The sequence below is a fragment of the Patiria miniata genome, unplaced genomic scaffold, assembly GCF_015706575.1.
Source record: "Patiria miniata isolate m_02_andy unplaced genomic scaffold, ASM1570657v1 HiC_scaffold_29, whole genome shotgun sequence".
Taxonomy (NCBI): Eukaryota; Metazoa; Echinodermata; class Asteroidea; order Valvatida; family Asterinidae; genus Patiria; species Patiria miniata.
This window is the reverse complement of record NW_024037068.1, coordinates 1,260,507-1,274,844: the sequence shown is the minus strand read 5'-3', so window position 1 is coordinate 1,274,844 and position 14,338 is coordinate 1,260,507. Positions and strand designations below refer to the sequence as shown.

Below are 14,338 nucleotides of genomic sequence, written 5' to 3'. Positions count from 1 at the left end.
GATTACAAGTAACATGTCACAGTGATAAATGAAAAAAACTGATATAAAATAGGCAATACTTTTGCAGAAATTTCAAAGATAATTGACCTCTCTTTTGTCTTTTTTTCCAGTTACTCCCACTGGGTCAAGACAAATCCTTGAAATGGGCCCAACTGCTTCTGGAAGTGAGGTATGACCTAACAGAGATAAACAAACAGACTCTATTAAAGGCATATAGGATCATTTGCATTTATCCCAAATGTAACCTACCAAATTATTATCGAAAATCTTACTTGGATTAAAGATCGTACTTGTACTTATTAAACATCCTTTGAAATTCTTCCGTCTGGCTTGCTGTCATTTAGAAGAAATCAAGAAATTTAGGTGATTTGCACCAATCTGTCAACTGACTGATTTTTGGAAATGCACGAAATTGTGTTTCTTGATTAAAAGGTTGTGCATGGTTTTTCACTGTTTCCTCAAAAAGTGTACATTCAACAACCACTGAGCTAAAACTTCAACTCGTTCGGTTTGAAACATTCCTCAGTGGATTTTGAATGGTGTTATTATCAGAAACTAACACATTGCATGAAAAACACATGATCCTATATGCCTTAAAATAGCTCTGCGCTTCAAAGGCCCTTCGTTGTTTTATTCAATTAAGTGTTGGGTGTATCTGTGTACATCTCGTAATGTACAGAGCACTAGCTCGCTGTACAGAATAAATGTCAGAAGTCACCAAAGTGTAAATTCTTGTTGGATGTAAGAAACACAGAACTGAAAACAATCCATTTAAAGGGAATGTACAACATTTGCTTTTGCTGCAATTTTAAGCAATAAATGGACTTGGAAGATTAGTATGTTATAGAAAATATTGTTAAACTGACTTGTTTCACGTTTTGGGCTTGTAGATGCTGGAAAAACCAAGAAAACCTATCATGTTCTTGTAGTCTGGCTCCCTGACCCCACTTAAGAAGAAACGGAGCAATTGATACACTTTGGGGAATTGTAAGGTCAGAGAATCAGTCTAGCAGGCTTGTACCCCTTCACAGGTGTGTAATCAATTGCAAAGAAATGTCAGAATAACTAAATATGAAAAATCAGGAAATGTTTTTGAAAAAAAGCCAGTTTTCTGCAACGCTGGTCAGTCGACCAGCGCTGGAAAAACACACTTTTTTTTTAAAATGACAGCACACCAGGAGCCACGATTTTAAAGGATGCTTTAGATTATCAGTCCCTTACAATCCAGTAAGGTATTTCGTGATAATTTGATCATTTCGTTTTTTGATGTTTGCAAATGATGTATCTTCCCTTTAACATAACAACCAGTTTGGAAAATTGAAAATTAAATTGAACTGTACGAATTCTGATGATTGGATGATTGTTGTTGTCAATAGGGAGTGGATTCAGGAGACAGTGATGATGATGACGATGAGGATGACGATGAAAGCTTTGAAGATGGTAATCAAGACACCAATGTCTTCATCACAGAAGGATCCCTGTCAGCACTGGACGGACCCTATCATCAGCTGCTGGCTCCTATAAACCAAGGTACGCTGTCTGCACATCACAGGAACACAGGGTTTTTTTTAGAGAAAGAGGTTTTCCCTTCTGGCGTCATCATCAGATGTGTCTGATAAACAAGAGGATGTGACATTTAAATGAAAACATTTCACAAATGTTCCCAAACAAGGATGAGAAGTCCAGTGTGTTTCCCAGTGGCTATATAGCCCTGTTCACACTACAAGTATTTCCCGGGAAATTCCCGGGGAATTTCGGTCGGTCTGTTCACACTACCACAGAAACTCCCGGGAAATAGCTTTTCCCTGGGAAATAATTAACCCTGTTCGGGAGCAAGGTTAAGGGAGATAACCCCGGGGTTAAACATTTTTCCCAGGAAAAAAGCAACTAGTGTGAACAAAAGTGGGTTTTAACTGACCCCACCTTGTTCGATTTCCCCTGTATCGCATTTTCGCGATGCAATATTCACAAAGTGGTCCGCACTTTGGGAATAAATCGCACAGTGTGCGATGCAAAACTTATGTGATTGTGAATATAATAGTGTGTTCAGTTTGTCGATCGGGCCGTCACGTTACTGAAAGACTCCCAACTTCGCGTATGCTGCGCCTGGAAAATCTCACCAACTTTTATCCCCTAAAACAGACAACTATTTTGCTATCCAACAACGTACGTAGGCACGGCATTCTCCATGAAAATTTCTTTGATGAAAATCACGTGCTGAGCTGCCGTGCACAGTGTGTGTGTGTGTGTGTGTACACATGTCACCAAAGTGGATCACACCATTTACGGTCTAGGGGTATACTAGCCTGCCTGGCTGCACAGATCCTAATTTCTATCAGAATCTCTGCTACTTTTGTGTTGTTTCCTCTCAGCATAGCTCTCAGAGAATTGCATTAAAAAAAATGGAGTTTTCCAAGTTTAGTTTTAACTTTTAGGTCGCACTAATGGGCATATACATGTATTTTTACACATGAGCATTATGCACAGTTAGTCTGCGCACAGCTCACACATGCATATTTATACAGTACGTTACTTGGAATGTGTGGTGTTAATTATTATTCATAAACTGCACTGTCACAAAAGCGCATGCGTAACTTTGTCCCGCTGGCGTCAGATTCGAATTAGGAGCAGGACGCTCCTAATTTAAAAGTTAAAATTAATCAATTGCTTACTTATCGTAGGCTGATTTTTTCGTGCAATATGTCATTGGAAAACTCATAACTATTAATGTAATGCTAGAAAATTATCAATAAAATTGAAAATCTATTTTTCAGGGTGCTACACCCAAACAGCACGTAATAATTTGATTGGTTACTTTTGGGATAAATGCACTGATCATAAGTTTGTTTGTTTTGCTGTTCACAGATGAAGCAGACGGTGATGGTGATGATGGCAGAGATTTAGCTGCAGAGTATTGGATGTCGCCCCACCACAGGTAGCTCAGTCAACGATTGTGTGTATTTTGGATGCTGCCTTGCACTAGTTTCAGATTGGCAATTCCAGGGTCATACAGATTTCTACACATGAGAGTCCTCTAACATTGACTGTTGCAGTTGCTCGGAATGACTCCAGGGTCCAGCCAATGGAAAGGTTCCTTGTGAAGTCTGCTTTTTATTTGGGTTGACTTGAGTTGCTCTTAAAGCTATTTTGTTCCGGTATGACTCTGGAATACTAGTCAGAAATGTGTCCAGTTTAACAAATCTTATGCCTCTCTTTTTTAAAACCTTTGCGGAATGTGTTGTTGTTTTTGTAGTGCAAATGTGGGGGTGTGGCCTAGTGGTTAGGGCTATTGACTCATGATCAGAGGGTCAAGAGTTTGAATCCAGCTGCTGGCCATATGTTGTGTCCTTGGGCAAGCCACTTCACCCCTACTTGGCGCTATCCACCCAGGAGTATGAATGGGTACCGGCATTAGCTGGGGAGTAACCTGCGATGGACTAGCATCCCATCCAGGGGAAGTAGAAATATTCTCAGTCGTGTACACTACTGAATCAGGAGATAAACGCAGCCTGATGGGCCACATTGGCTCATGAGACAGACTTGATTTGTTTGCTTGTAGCGCAAATTAATTACTGGTTGTAGAGACCAATATCAAAAGGACAATTATCCTTCGGATGCATATAGTAGACCATTGAGGTCACAAATTTGATGTTTTAAAATCTTGCAATTGTGCCAGCAGACAGGATTGATTACTACAGATAATCCTGATCTGATATGACTTGATCTGATCACATGTGATCATTACAGTTATGTTTCACTTTTCCAACAGGTTTGAGTACAGTGAACAACGAGATGTGATCACTCGAGAAAATCCTCTGTCTTATCATAACCTAGGCTTAGCCGTCCAGTCTTCCTTCATTGAACCAGGTAAGGCACGTTGCTTTCATTTACTTCATCAATGCTAGAACTCCGTAAACTAATCTGAAAAACACAATGCAGCGATGTCAGTTTTCCAGCTATAGCCATAATTCTGGCTTTAGCTGGAATTCCGGCTGTTTCATGTTTTTTGAAAAAACTCTGGCATTCCATTCCTTTGCAAGTCCGACAAATGTATCCTCATGTTTAAAAAAAATACAACGTGATATCGTTCAGCAAATAGAAAAATCCATTAAGCGTTGTTTCATCGTCGTTCATGAGCCAATAAGAATATTGGTTAAATGCGCTATTTGTTGCCAGTGTGCTGGACTCATACAGAGTGCAGTTTTCTGCATGGACGCACGGCATTTACATGTGTACAGCAAATGATAGTTTAATAGCTAGATTTATACGCTTTAGTATTTTCTGTCATGTTACAGTAACACCATATATGACAACAAATCTCTTTTATGAGTTTGTGTTGTGTGAAGAACTGGTAGAACGTCCTCATAATTCCTCACGAGTCAATTACAATTCAATCACAAGTCCTAAGTCAAGTCCATCTTCTTAAGTGAACTGTAATTAAAGGCATGCCTTCGTTATTGTTCATCCTCTTTTATTTGCATTGTATTTCTGCCTCAATTAAAAAGGAAAGAAACTCTCCCCTAAGCGATCCCAAAGCCAGCCAGCGATGTTCCTGAATAGTAGTAAGTGAGGAGCACAGTGCACCCCTGTCACATGGACATAAACCACCGCACTTACAAACAAGCACCATCATATTACCTCACCAGTTGCCCACACTGTCAACCAACTTAAACAAAAGGGTGGTTGCTTCGGCGTTAAATTTGTTATTTTTCATCCTTTTTTTTCAAATAAACAGATTTCAGTTCTGCATGAGTTTATTTCTGCATTCAATAGAGGATGTTGAACAATAGAGGACAATAGGGTCTCCAATCTCCGAGAGGTCCCCAATTTGGATTCGTGTACAAAACATATGGGAGGTCTTCCTAAAAAGTTGAAGTACAAACAAAAGAGGGACAATAGGGGGTCCCTGTTTGCAGGCAAATACACACTTGTTTTGTAGGCTCACTCCCATTTTTATATGAAGATGCAAATTGATATTTTGCATATTATCACAAATTTTACCAAGTTGTCATAACATTGTCATTCTTAATTACCTTATTTAAAAAGTGTTCAGTGATCATGACAAATTAAATGTGTATTATACAATTATTGTTTGACTCACATCGCTGGTGCACCTTCACATGCATCCTACATCTACATTTCCCACCAACATCAGCTTCTTGCAAAATTTCATAATTTGTCATACGGGTTTCGCAAAAATGTACCTTCTCCTTACAAGCCCATACCAACACTGCATTTGGTCAGTTATACGCACAACCAAGAAAAAGCAGATCTATGACTATGACATGTGATAGTTTTTCAATCAATGTGTCCATAGTTAAGAGAAGTTTGCCGAAACACCATGTGAAGTGACTGAAGCTGTGTTAGAGTTAGGAATTTCACATGGTGTGTCCATAAATTCATCCTAACTTGTCCTAAGCAGTCTCCTGACGATGACTAGAGCAGGTTAGTTGAAATGTTGAGACCAAAGACAAGTTCTTTTAGAACTTAAAGCAGAACTGTTCTTATCAGAACTAAAACTATTTAGCGAAAGTTGATAATAAGCAGGACTAGTTCTTATCAGAACTAAACATCTACTGAGCGAAAGTAGTTATTACCACACGGGGTTACCGCAAACTGAAACGATACTAACTTGTTCTCATATACAAACCTTCAGTTTATAGTTATGACATGTCCACCTATTTATAAGACAATGAACAATTTTGTTCTTTAGGATACATTTTATTTAGACCAATACAATTTATACATTGGCTCGATTAAACTAAAACACACAGGTGTCTTCATAAAATCCAAATGAGCTACTCGATGCTTAGAGCCAATTTTTTTCCTTGACTCACAGAAATCTCCCTTCTGGAAATAAAGTCAGTTTTTTGCCACATTTTCTTCAGCCCTAGTCACACAGTTATGGTTTGGAGCTACGAATATCCACGGTTTACCAAGAATCAATCGATCACGGTGAACCGTCGAGATTCGTGGAGAAATCGACTTTCTAAGAATTCACTACAGTTTCAGGATGGATAGTCACGACTATCCTACGATTTCTGTACGAGTACAACACGGTATGTCAACTTAAATATGGACGGATCGGTGAAGAATATCGACGGTATTACTAAGAATAATGACGTTGTCTGAGATTGGGCCATGGATGACCAAGGTTCTCCTACGAATAAAGCGTGGATATTTGTGGTACAACCTCAGCAGAACCCTAGCACATCCGGGAATATCCATAGGTCATTCGTTGCGAATTCGTAGAGATTTCTACCACGAATGAGCTACGAATCTCCAAGAATATGTACGAATAGCCACGAATAACACTATGAATCGGTACAGTTGTCTTACGGATGTCCCACGGTTTGCACTCCAGATTGATTTTCATGACGTTTCACCACGGAAGTTTTAAAACTTTCGTATTCCCTCCACGAATGCCCAAGGAAGATGACGGATAACCACGAATGTACTAAGGATGAATACGGTACTCCCTCGGTTTATCACAAATTTCAAACCATGGAGATTCGTAAATCCAAACCGTAAAGTGTGACTGGGGTTTTATTGATTAAATATGAGCTCTTTATAGCCTCACTCCTCTATTAGTAATATAAACTCCTTTTTATCACAACTTTCTTTCTGAAGAAATTTAAAAAAGAAATTCCCATACGCCTTTTTTTCTCATTCACCCTCTCCTTGGCACAATCCTAGAGGAAAATATGTCTTGCGTCTAACAAGCACAAAGTGGCCGAATTGGTCTTGAGCTTGCACTTCATCACTATGAACATCTTCATCCCTTAAAAATTCGTTAAAGAGCCATTGTCCCTTGAAATTACAGTTAACTACATTTTCAAGGATTTTTCAACATATTAAGCCAGATTAGGAGTCCGTGAAAAAACCCTTAAGAAAGTCCTTTGTTTACCCATGGAGATAGACCCAGTGTACCGTTATGTATAACCAATGATAATCCTCAGTGGCCAGGGTCCTTAAAAAAATGTGAAAATACCCTTACAGGATTAGTCCTATATAAGCCCCATGTAAATGTCCGTGAAACATCTCTTAAAGATTCTTTCCACGGAGAAATGGACTTTTAATGAAAATTTAAGGGATCAGATGTTCTTAAGTTCAGTGCTGATAATTAAGTTGTTACCCTTTTCTCTTTGGTAATTTCAGCTCCGCCTGCAGTTGAAGAGCTTCCATGGAGGCCGCGCAGACGAGGCAGCGATCTACCTGACGTGCATGTGAGTTGGAAATTCAAAAGAAAGCAATCAAGAACGAGCCTCTTAGTGTTGATTTTGCAATAAATGCTACCAAAATCTACCTTATCCTGCCGCAGCTGTACGGTTGCTTTATATAACCCTGGTTCTTTTCCAGTAGACCCCTCCCAAACCTACCTTCTCTTGCCCCCTTTTTACTGCAGAACCAACCCCGTCTCTGACCCATCCATCTCCTACCAAATATAATTTCCTGGCTTACCCTTTCACGGGAATTGCGTCTATCCTAATACCCCATTCCACCCTTTTCGAGAAAATGTCTGATTCCCTTTTCCCTGAAATCCTTTTTTCAACACTTACAGAACAACAAAACTTCCTTAAAATCCTGCCCCTACTCAAGTAGTGGTGTGCATTTACGGGTAGTTCGGAACAGGGAACCCTATTGAAGTAAAACATGGGTACCTGGGTACCCGTAAAAGATACCCAACCCGAAAATTCAAATCCTGGAAGTTGTTTGAAGGGTTCCATAGCTTTACGGTGTAAACCGTAACTTTCGCGAGTGTCATATGTTGCACGTTAAAATACACATTAACGTGAAATCTGTTTTGATTTTCAATATAGCCTGGTTTTCATTTGAACATTCCCACAAATGGCATTCAAACCTTTCTTTTTCATTGTCTGAGAAATAACTAAGTAATTTGTAATGATTACGGGTACCCGATCCCATCATCTGGAACCAGTTTTTGACCTCAGCGGTCGGGTACCCAGGTACCCGGTTCCAATGCATACCCCTTTACTCAAGCAAAAAATGTCACCGGTATCTTTCCCCATTCGAAGAAACCATCAATCCCAATCTCAGCAAAGAGAAAATTTGCCTTTTTTTCATAAACCTTTCCATAGACACCTCCTTAAAAATATCAACAAGATAAAAGGAGAGTTTTATGTGTAACTATCCACAAAATCTGCGTCCCAGATAAACAGCGTAGTAAATTGCATCATGTCTTCTGTACATTTGTGTACAGTGAAATCTCGATTTAAATAAGTCAAAACCTGTGGACTCAAAAACTTAACCGCCAATGGGAGACTTTTGAGACGTTGGTGGCAGCAAACACACCGGTCCTGTTTCCATTGTTTGCGTCATATTAAGCATGCGTGCTTTAGATTTAAAGTCTCCCATTGTTGTTGAATAGAAAATCTGGAAAACTCAAAACCCTACTTAACTCAAAATTTGAGCCAACTCCCCTGTTTATAACCCAATTAATTAAAGAGGTTGCTGCGTAGCACTGATAAATTGTATGGAGTAACCATAGAGCTATATCAAATTACTAGAGCGCTAACTCGTCGTTCTGCGCGCGGAGACGCTTTGAAGCCGTCCTGAGTGCAGACATTTTGAATTCATGTGCGTGTATGTAGAACATAATGAAATTAGATGGATTGAATTTTGAAAGTGTACTCTACATGCAACGCGCAAGTAGAACATACGCAAACAACTTAAGCGCGTCATTGACGGTTAAAAAAAACGTGACGGCAAAAAGCATCTGCAGCGAATACGCGCACGCGTTGCGCTGTTTGCGTAGAGTAAAATGACACGCTCATTTTGCTGATCGTGCATTTTGGTTTTGGGCGTATTGGCTTCGATAACGCACTGGTATGGAATACAAACGCATATATATGCAAATAGCCGTACAAAAGCCGTACAAAATTGCTAGGTCTCCATAGGTTTGTGCACAAACATGGATGCGCCCAGCAGGCATTACTTTGTACACGAAGTTAGCGCTCTAGTAATTTAATATAGCTCTATGGGAGTAACATAAAGATTAAACAATTAAAAGAGGAGCCAAATTTTCGGACGGTGTCTCAGTACACAGTCTCCGTGTGGTATCAACGTGGAATTTACAGAGTTACATCTGCCTGGCACGGCAGTTGCTATCCAGCCCTGAAGAAGGACTGACCGTCGGAAAATTTGGCTTGTCTTTTCATCTTTTCATCGGTGAGCAAGTAACCCATTATGGTACCCATTATGTCTCAAGCTTTTTAAAGCTATAGTCCATCATTTGCAGCCATCCGAAAAGTAACTGGCGTAATTATTGTTGAGAAACATACTTGGTTGAAAGATAGTAAGTGGACTAAACTCCCTGTGAAATTATTCTTTCTGGCAAGCTGTCATTTCGAAGTAATCAACGAAAGAAGGCCTTTCCAACGGTGCGTCTTAAGACGCACCGTAGGAAAATTTAAATTAGTAGTTCGTTTTGTTATTCGGCAAAGCACGCGCAAGCATTGTCACGACGCACACGCGCGTGCAATTGCTATAATTCGTCGGATCAGTGCGCGACATCGCGTATAGCTGCAACCGGCTCAGTGAGAACGTGTCTCGGACGCTGAATTCAGGCCCAATTCAAAACATGATTCAGCAACTTTTGATTTGAAATTGAGATCCTAGAATGCTGTTTTTTCCGGAATATACAGCTGAAGCTGAGCTGAAACTTCATCGGTTTAGTTGTTCAGTATCCTTCATTAGATTTTGAACACTTTTGTTGCTTCAAACGAACAAAATGCACAAATTACAAATGATGGACTATATCTTTAATATACATGTAATACTAAACCGCATAATAATATCCCCATGATTAATACTGTCATTTTTTTATCGCCTGGTTGCTGCCTGACAATCTGCTTCTAGATGGAGGGTGTAAGTTTTTTTTTCCAGTTCTTTTGGTCATTCTCCATTCGTTTGTGCATGGTGTGATCTGTTCAACAAATTTTTAATCTGACATGTTTGCACTGGACATAATCACATTTTTGAGGGAAATTAAATGTGCACACTTCCAAATCATGGTTGCATGTACATGTAGGTGTTTAATGGTTCTACTTAATTGGTTCAAAATTGGTTTTAATCAGATTGTCATCCTTGTTTTGTTTTTTGTACTACTTATTATGATAAAGGGCGATACTATAAGTGTGAAAGGGTACTGGTCATTTCATCCAAAACAGTAGTCATTTTCCGGCGTTTTTAACATGGTAAAATTGACTTGGTCAAATAAAGTGTGCAAATGATGATTCCTTAACCATGTAATATGGGCACGTTTGGTCCTAGCCAAAAATTGTATAATTATAAGGGGGAGTGCTTATTTGGAAATGGTTGACCAGTGCAAACCAGATTTTTTTTGTAACTGTTCTGAATTTCAGAAATATTTTTCAGATAAATTAAGCCTATACTATTCATAAGTTTACCAAAATAATAGGTTACCATTACCCATCAAAAATCTACGCCTCCCTAGTAAACGCCCCCCTCCCAATTTTTAGTCCTATAAGTGACCATGGTTAACATTTTTAACAGAAATTGGGCAACACACAACCCCCCCCCCCCTGTAACATTGCCCCCATCCCCACTCGCCCCTGTGGTGAGAACCCTCCCTGGCTACAGGCCGCTGCCATTAATGGCAACTGTTTGGGGCTTTAACCTCTTTCCGCGACTCTGGAAAACTGCCCGTTTGTTTTGGTTAATTTTACAGGGACTGTATGTCAAACTTACATGTACTCCCACGGAGGCCCCCTTCAATGGAAAAGCATTGTGCACACGACGGTGTAAAGCTACTGCCCCGTGACGGATTATCTGAACAATAGCTAGCACCATGACAGAAGCATAGTGTGATTGGTCTATTCAGGCTTTCTTCATTCGACTAATAGAAAAATATCAAGTCATTTTCCAGTTATTTTATTGACTTTTAAAGTGTCATGGACCACTGGTATTTCTGTCCATAAAAATTTACACAGCAAAAGTTGGGATCACATGACAGTCACCCTAACCTAAATAATTTTATTTTAATTTTTTTTGTATTTCCTGGGAGTACTAAGTCCAGTGTAAACACGGCTCAATCAACTTTCAAACTCATTTTTTTTTGTTGACTGCATTGCCATTAACCATTTTGCTGTGTTTTGTAACCAACTAACTGTCTGTGCCTGTGTGTGTGCTATGTTTCCCAGCTTCAACGCCATGCCGACTACAGTCCACCACAGGTTGGTTGATCAAAAGCTCATTTTTTTCTTGCAACAAACTACCAAAACAAAACCCCCAAATATATATATGTGATGCGATCAAGCTAAATGGGTCGTTTGTCGGGAATTTTTAAGTGGAGATACAGGCCAAAATAGGGCCACTTCATCACATCACTTCATCACATCTCTTGGTGTTCCAACTTCCATAATTTGTGAACTAAAGATGGTATCAGCATGCGGTTTTCACAGCAGTAATGCTGAGATTGTGCTCTTTTGAAATCTGTAATAAAAAATGTTTTGACCAGGGTCGACAAACAACTCATGATCGCATCACATATACATGTACATAGGTATATTTCCATGGAATTGTGCTAGAGGATTCTTGCTTACATCAGGTTTGTTTGGAAAGAGTGACAACATTTTACAAATTTCAAATCAGTGTTATCAGTGTAGTTCTACGTTATAATTTTGTTAGCATGGCATTACAACTTACAGAAAAAGTTCTTTATTGCAGAAAAGGAAAAGTTTTCTGTTTTTGATTTTGTCAAAATCTGGTCCTGCCAGAACAGATTTTCTTCTCACAAAGGATCCTTTAGCACTAAACAAATGGTGTGAAAATTTTCTTTTTTTCATATTTCCTCTTTGATTTTATACTCATAATGATAAAAAGTGAGGCAGAAAAAAAGAAAAAAATGTTTGCGAACTCATTTAATAATTTTTTTTTCTCCAAAGTAGGTTTTGACTTTCCTCATGCAGAAAATGCATGTCAGGCACTCAGTTCATCACTGTGATTTCACTGATATTATCGGAATCGTGACTGTTCATTTGTGCCTGTGTTTGTCACAAAAGCTAGTCAAATGCCATTGCATAGATTTTTTTGTGTTACATACTTTGCAGTGGAACTCATCTATTTTATTAAAAGTGGGGTTGGTATAAACTTGGTATTTGGGTGTTCTAAGATAAGTCAAAAAACGTTGATGGTAAGAATTCAACTCGATTTCTGTGGCATCAATAATGTTTTTGGCCAAAATCATTTTATTAAGTTTAATGTGTATGTACAGGGGGTCCTGAAAAAAATGGTGCATGTAAACCCCTCAATTTTTGCTACTTTACAACCAGAATTTTCTGCGGATGTTTACACCATCTTCAAGGTAATAGATTTAGCTTGAGAATACTGTTTGTTTCATTGAGATTGCTTTTGTAAATCCAAAAATATGTTTGAAGAACGGCAAAGCCAAGAAACCCAATTTGTGCCACTTTCTGTGAAGCAGTTAAAATCAGTATAGTCCTAGTCCAAAACCAAATCACTTTACTGTAACAGTTAGTGATTTTAACATTTTTTAAGCAGAGTTTGCAATATTTATTTATATTTAATTGAACTCTTTCATTGAAGTTTTAAAGAAGTGAACCTGTCTGTACTATTAAATTGTTTCAACATAAGAGCAAAACCCTATATCGTTGTGTGAATGGAATGTTTGTCTTACACCCATACATGCCATAGGGATAATCTTATCAAAAGAGCCATACTGGCACTGTCTGATCTTTGAAGCACTCGCTTCCTAAAAGTGGCACAGAGTGGTTTTTTTTGGCTTTGCGGTTATTCAAACATCTCTCTGGATTTACAAAAGCAATCTTAATTAAACAAACGGTATTCTCAAGCTAAATCTGTAACCTTGAAGATCGTGTAAACATTTGCAGTAAATTCCGATTGTAAATTGGTGAAAATGGCAGGGTTATAATTAATACATGCACCATTATTTTCAGGACACTCTGTATGGTCTTTCATGTACAAACTGGCTTCAATAGCCCACGAGGAAAGTGTCAAGGGAGAATTAGATAAAGGTGGGCTTTATAAAATATTGGGTGCATGAGAACACAATGTGAACAGAAGAGTTTTGTTAATTTATGAGCCGAGCTCCATCCATTTTAAAACATTGTAATCATTCGGTGACGTGCCTGACAAAATTGAACATATATGGGAAAACCAGATGAATTTTTGTACCAAAAAATAAATCAAAAGGAAACTTTGCCAGATGTAACAAGAATGAGTTTTGAGACCATTTCAGAAGCATTTTCTGAGCCTTTCATAATTGTGTGATGCACTCACCCCGTAAAAAATGCAGAAAATTGCCCTGGACAAATTGTCGGAGCGGATCCACAAGATCTGGAACAAGATGGAGGACGCCACAAGGAAATCTATCGACTGCAGTAACAGTCAGATCAGTGAGCAGAAAGGATCTATCATCAGACACGTCGAAAGTGAGTAACTCCTGAACAAAATTCACTATCATGATGGAATTGTGTGTGTTTTTTTCCGGAAAGATATAACATCAATACTGGTTTTTATTCAATCTTGCTTTTTCAGGTCGCCTGAGTGAAGACTCGGCAAGCTCTTTTCTGAAGGTGAGATTAGTCACAATTTTGGTTTGATACCAGAAACTGTATTTTTTGCCATTCCGAGGAAATTTCTGGGTTTTAAATGAGGCAAACCCACTTCTCATTTTCTTGCCTAACAGAGGCAACAGTGACGTGGGTTCGAGCCTGCCGGCAGACACTTGTGCTCTTAAGCAAGGCACTTAACTATTATTGCTTCGTCCTGTGGATGGGATGTAAAGCCGTAGGTCCCGTGTGTTGTATAATGCACATAAAAGAACCCAGTAAACACTTATCGCTAAAGAGAAGGGGTTTGCCCCAGTGTTTCTGGCCTCCTGTATAAATCCCCACGTGGAGTATTTAGGAGAAGAACCAACCAAGAACCAAGAACAAAAGTCTGAAATGTCTGTAAGCGTGTATGACATGCACAGCTGTAACATGCAGTGTGGCGTTGGAGAGGAGAATGTGTTAATTGCCCATGTGCGCAGTGGGCGCGATCGACCTCTCTTTACCCCTTTTGTTGGATTGGTTCATATATTGTTTGCTTTTCTTCATCAGAGCGACTCACTCAAGACAAGCAGGTCCTCTGCCCGGGGGTTTGGCAAGGGTCCTGCACCCCCATCTGACAAGGCCTCAGGGGAGAGTGTTGAGGTACCCAAGGGGCGTGGCAGAGTGCTTCCAGGAGGGCCTATGATGGTGTACCATCCACGCCCGGTGCCTGAACCAGAGATGCTACCACTCACAAGAACGGTACGATTGTCTTCCCTGTT

The 14,338-nt window shown here is 39.3% G+C and overlaps 1 protein-coding gene across 5 annotated transcripts in view; it reads left to right on the top strand.

The window, feature by feature from the left end:
* Positions 1-14,338, top strand: part of LOC119735636 — a 37,991-nt gene that overhangs the window by 6,392 nt on the left and 17,261 nt on the right. For 2 of the 5 annotated variants that reach the window (XM_038209424.1, XM_038209423.1), the window contains exons 6-15: positions 111-169; positions 1,377-1,530; positions 2,866-2,935; positions 3,770-3,867; positions 4,506-4,562; positions 7,159-7,226; positions 11,184-11,216; positions 13,319-13,454; positions 13,561-13,598; positions 14,127-14,318. In XM_038209424.1, coding sequence (XP_038065352.1) covers positions 111-169; positions 1,377-1,530; positions 2,866-2,935; positions 3,770-3,867; positions 4,506-4,562; positions 7,159-7,226; positions 11,184-11,216; positions 13,319-13,454; positions 13,561-13,598; positions 14,127-14,318 — 905 coding nt within the window. The remainder of the gene's footprint in view (positions 1-110; positions 170-1,376; positions 1,531-2,865; positions 2,936-3,769; positions 3,868-4,505; positions 4,563-7,158; positions 7,227-11,183; positions 11,217-13,318; positions 13,455-13,560; positions 13,599-14,126; positions 14,319-14,338) is intronic. The other 3 variants (XM_038209425.1, XM_038209426.1, XM_038209427.1) reach the window with 3 other exon arrangements.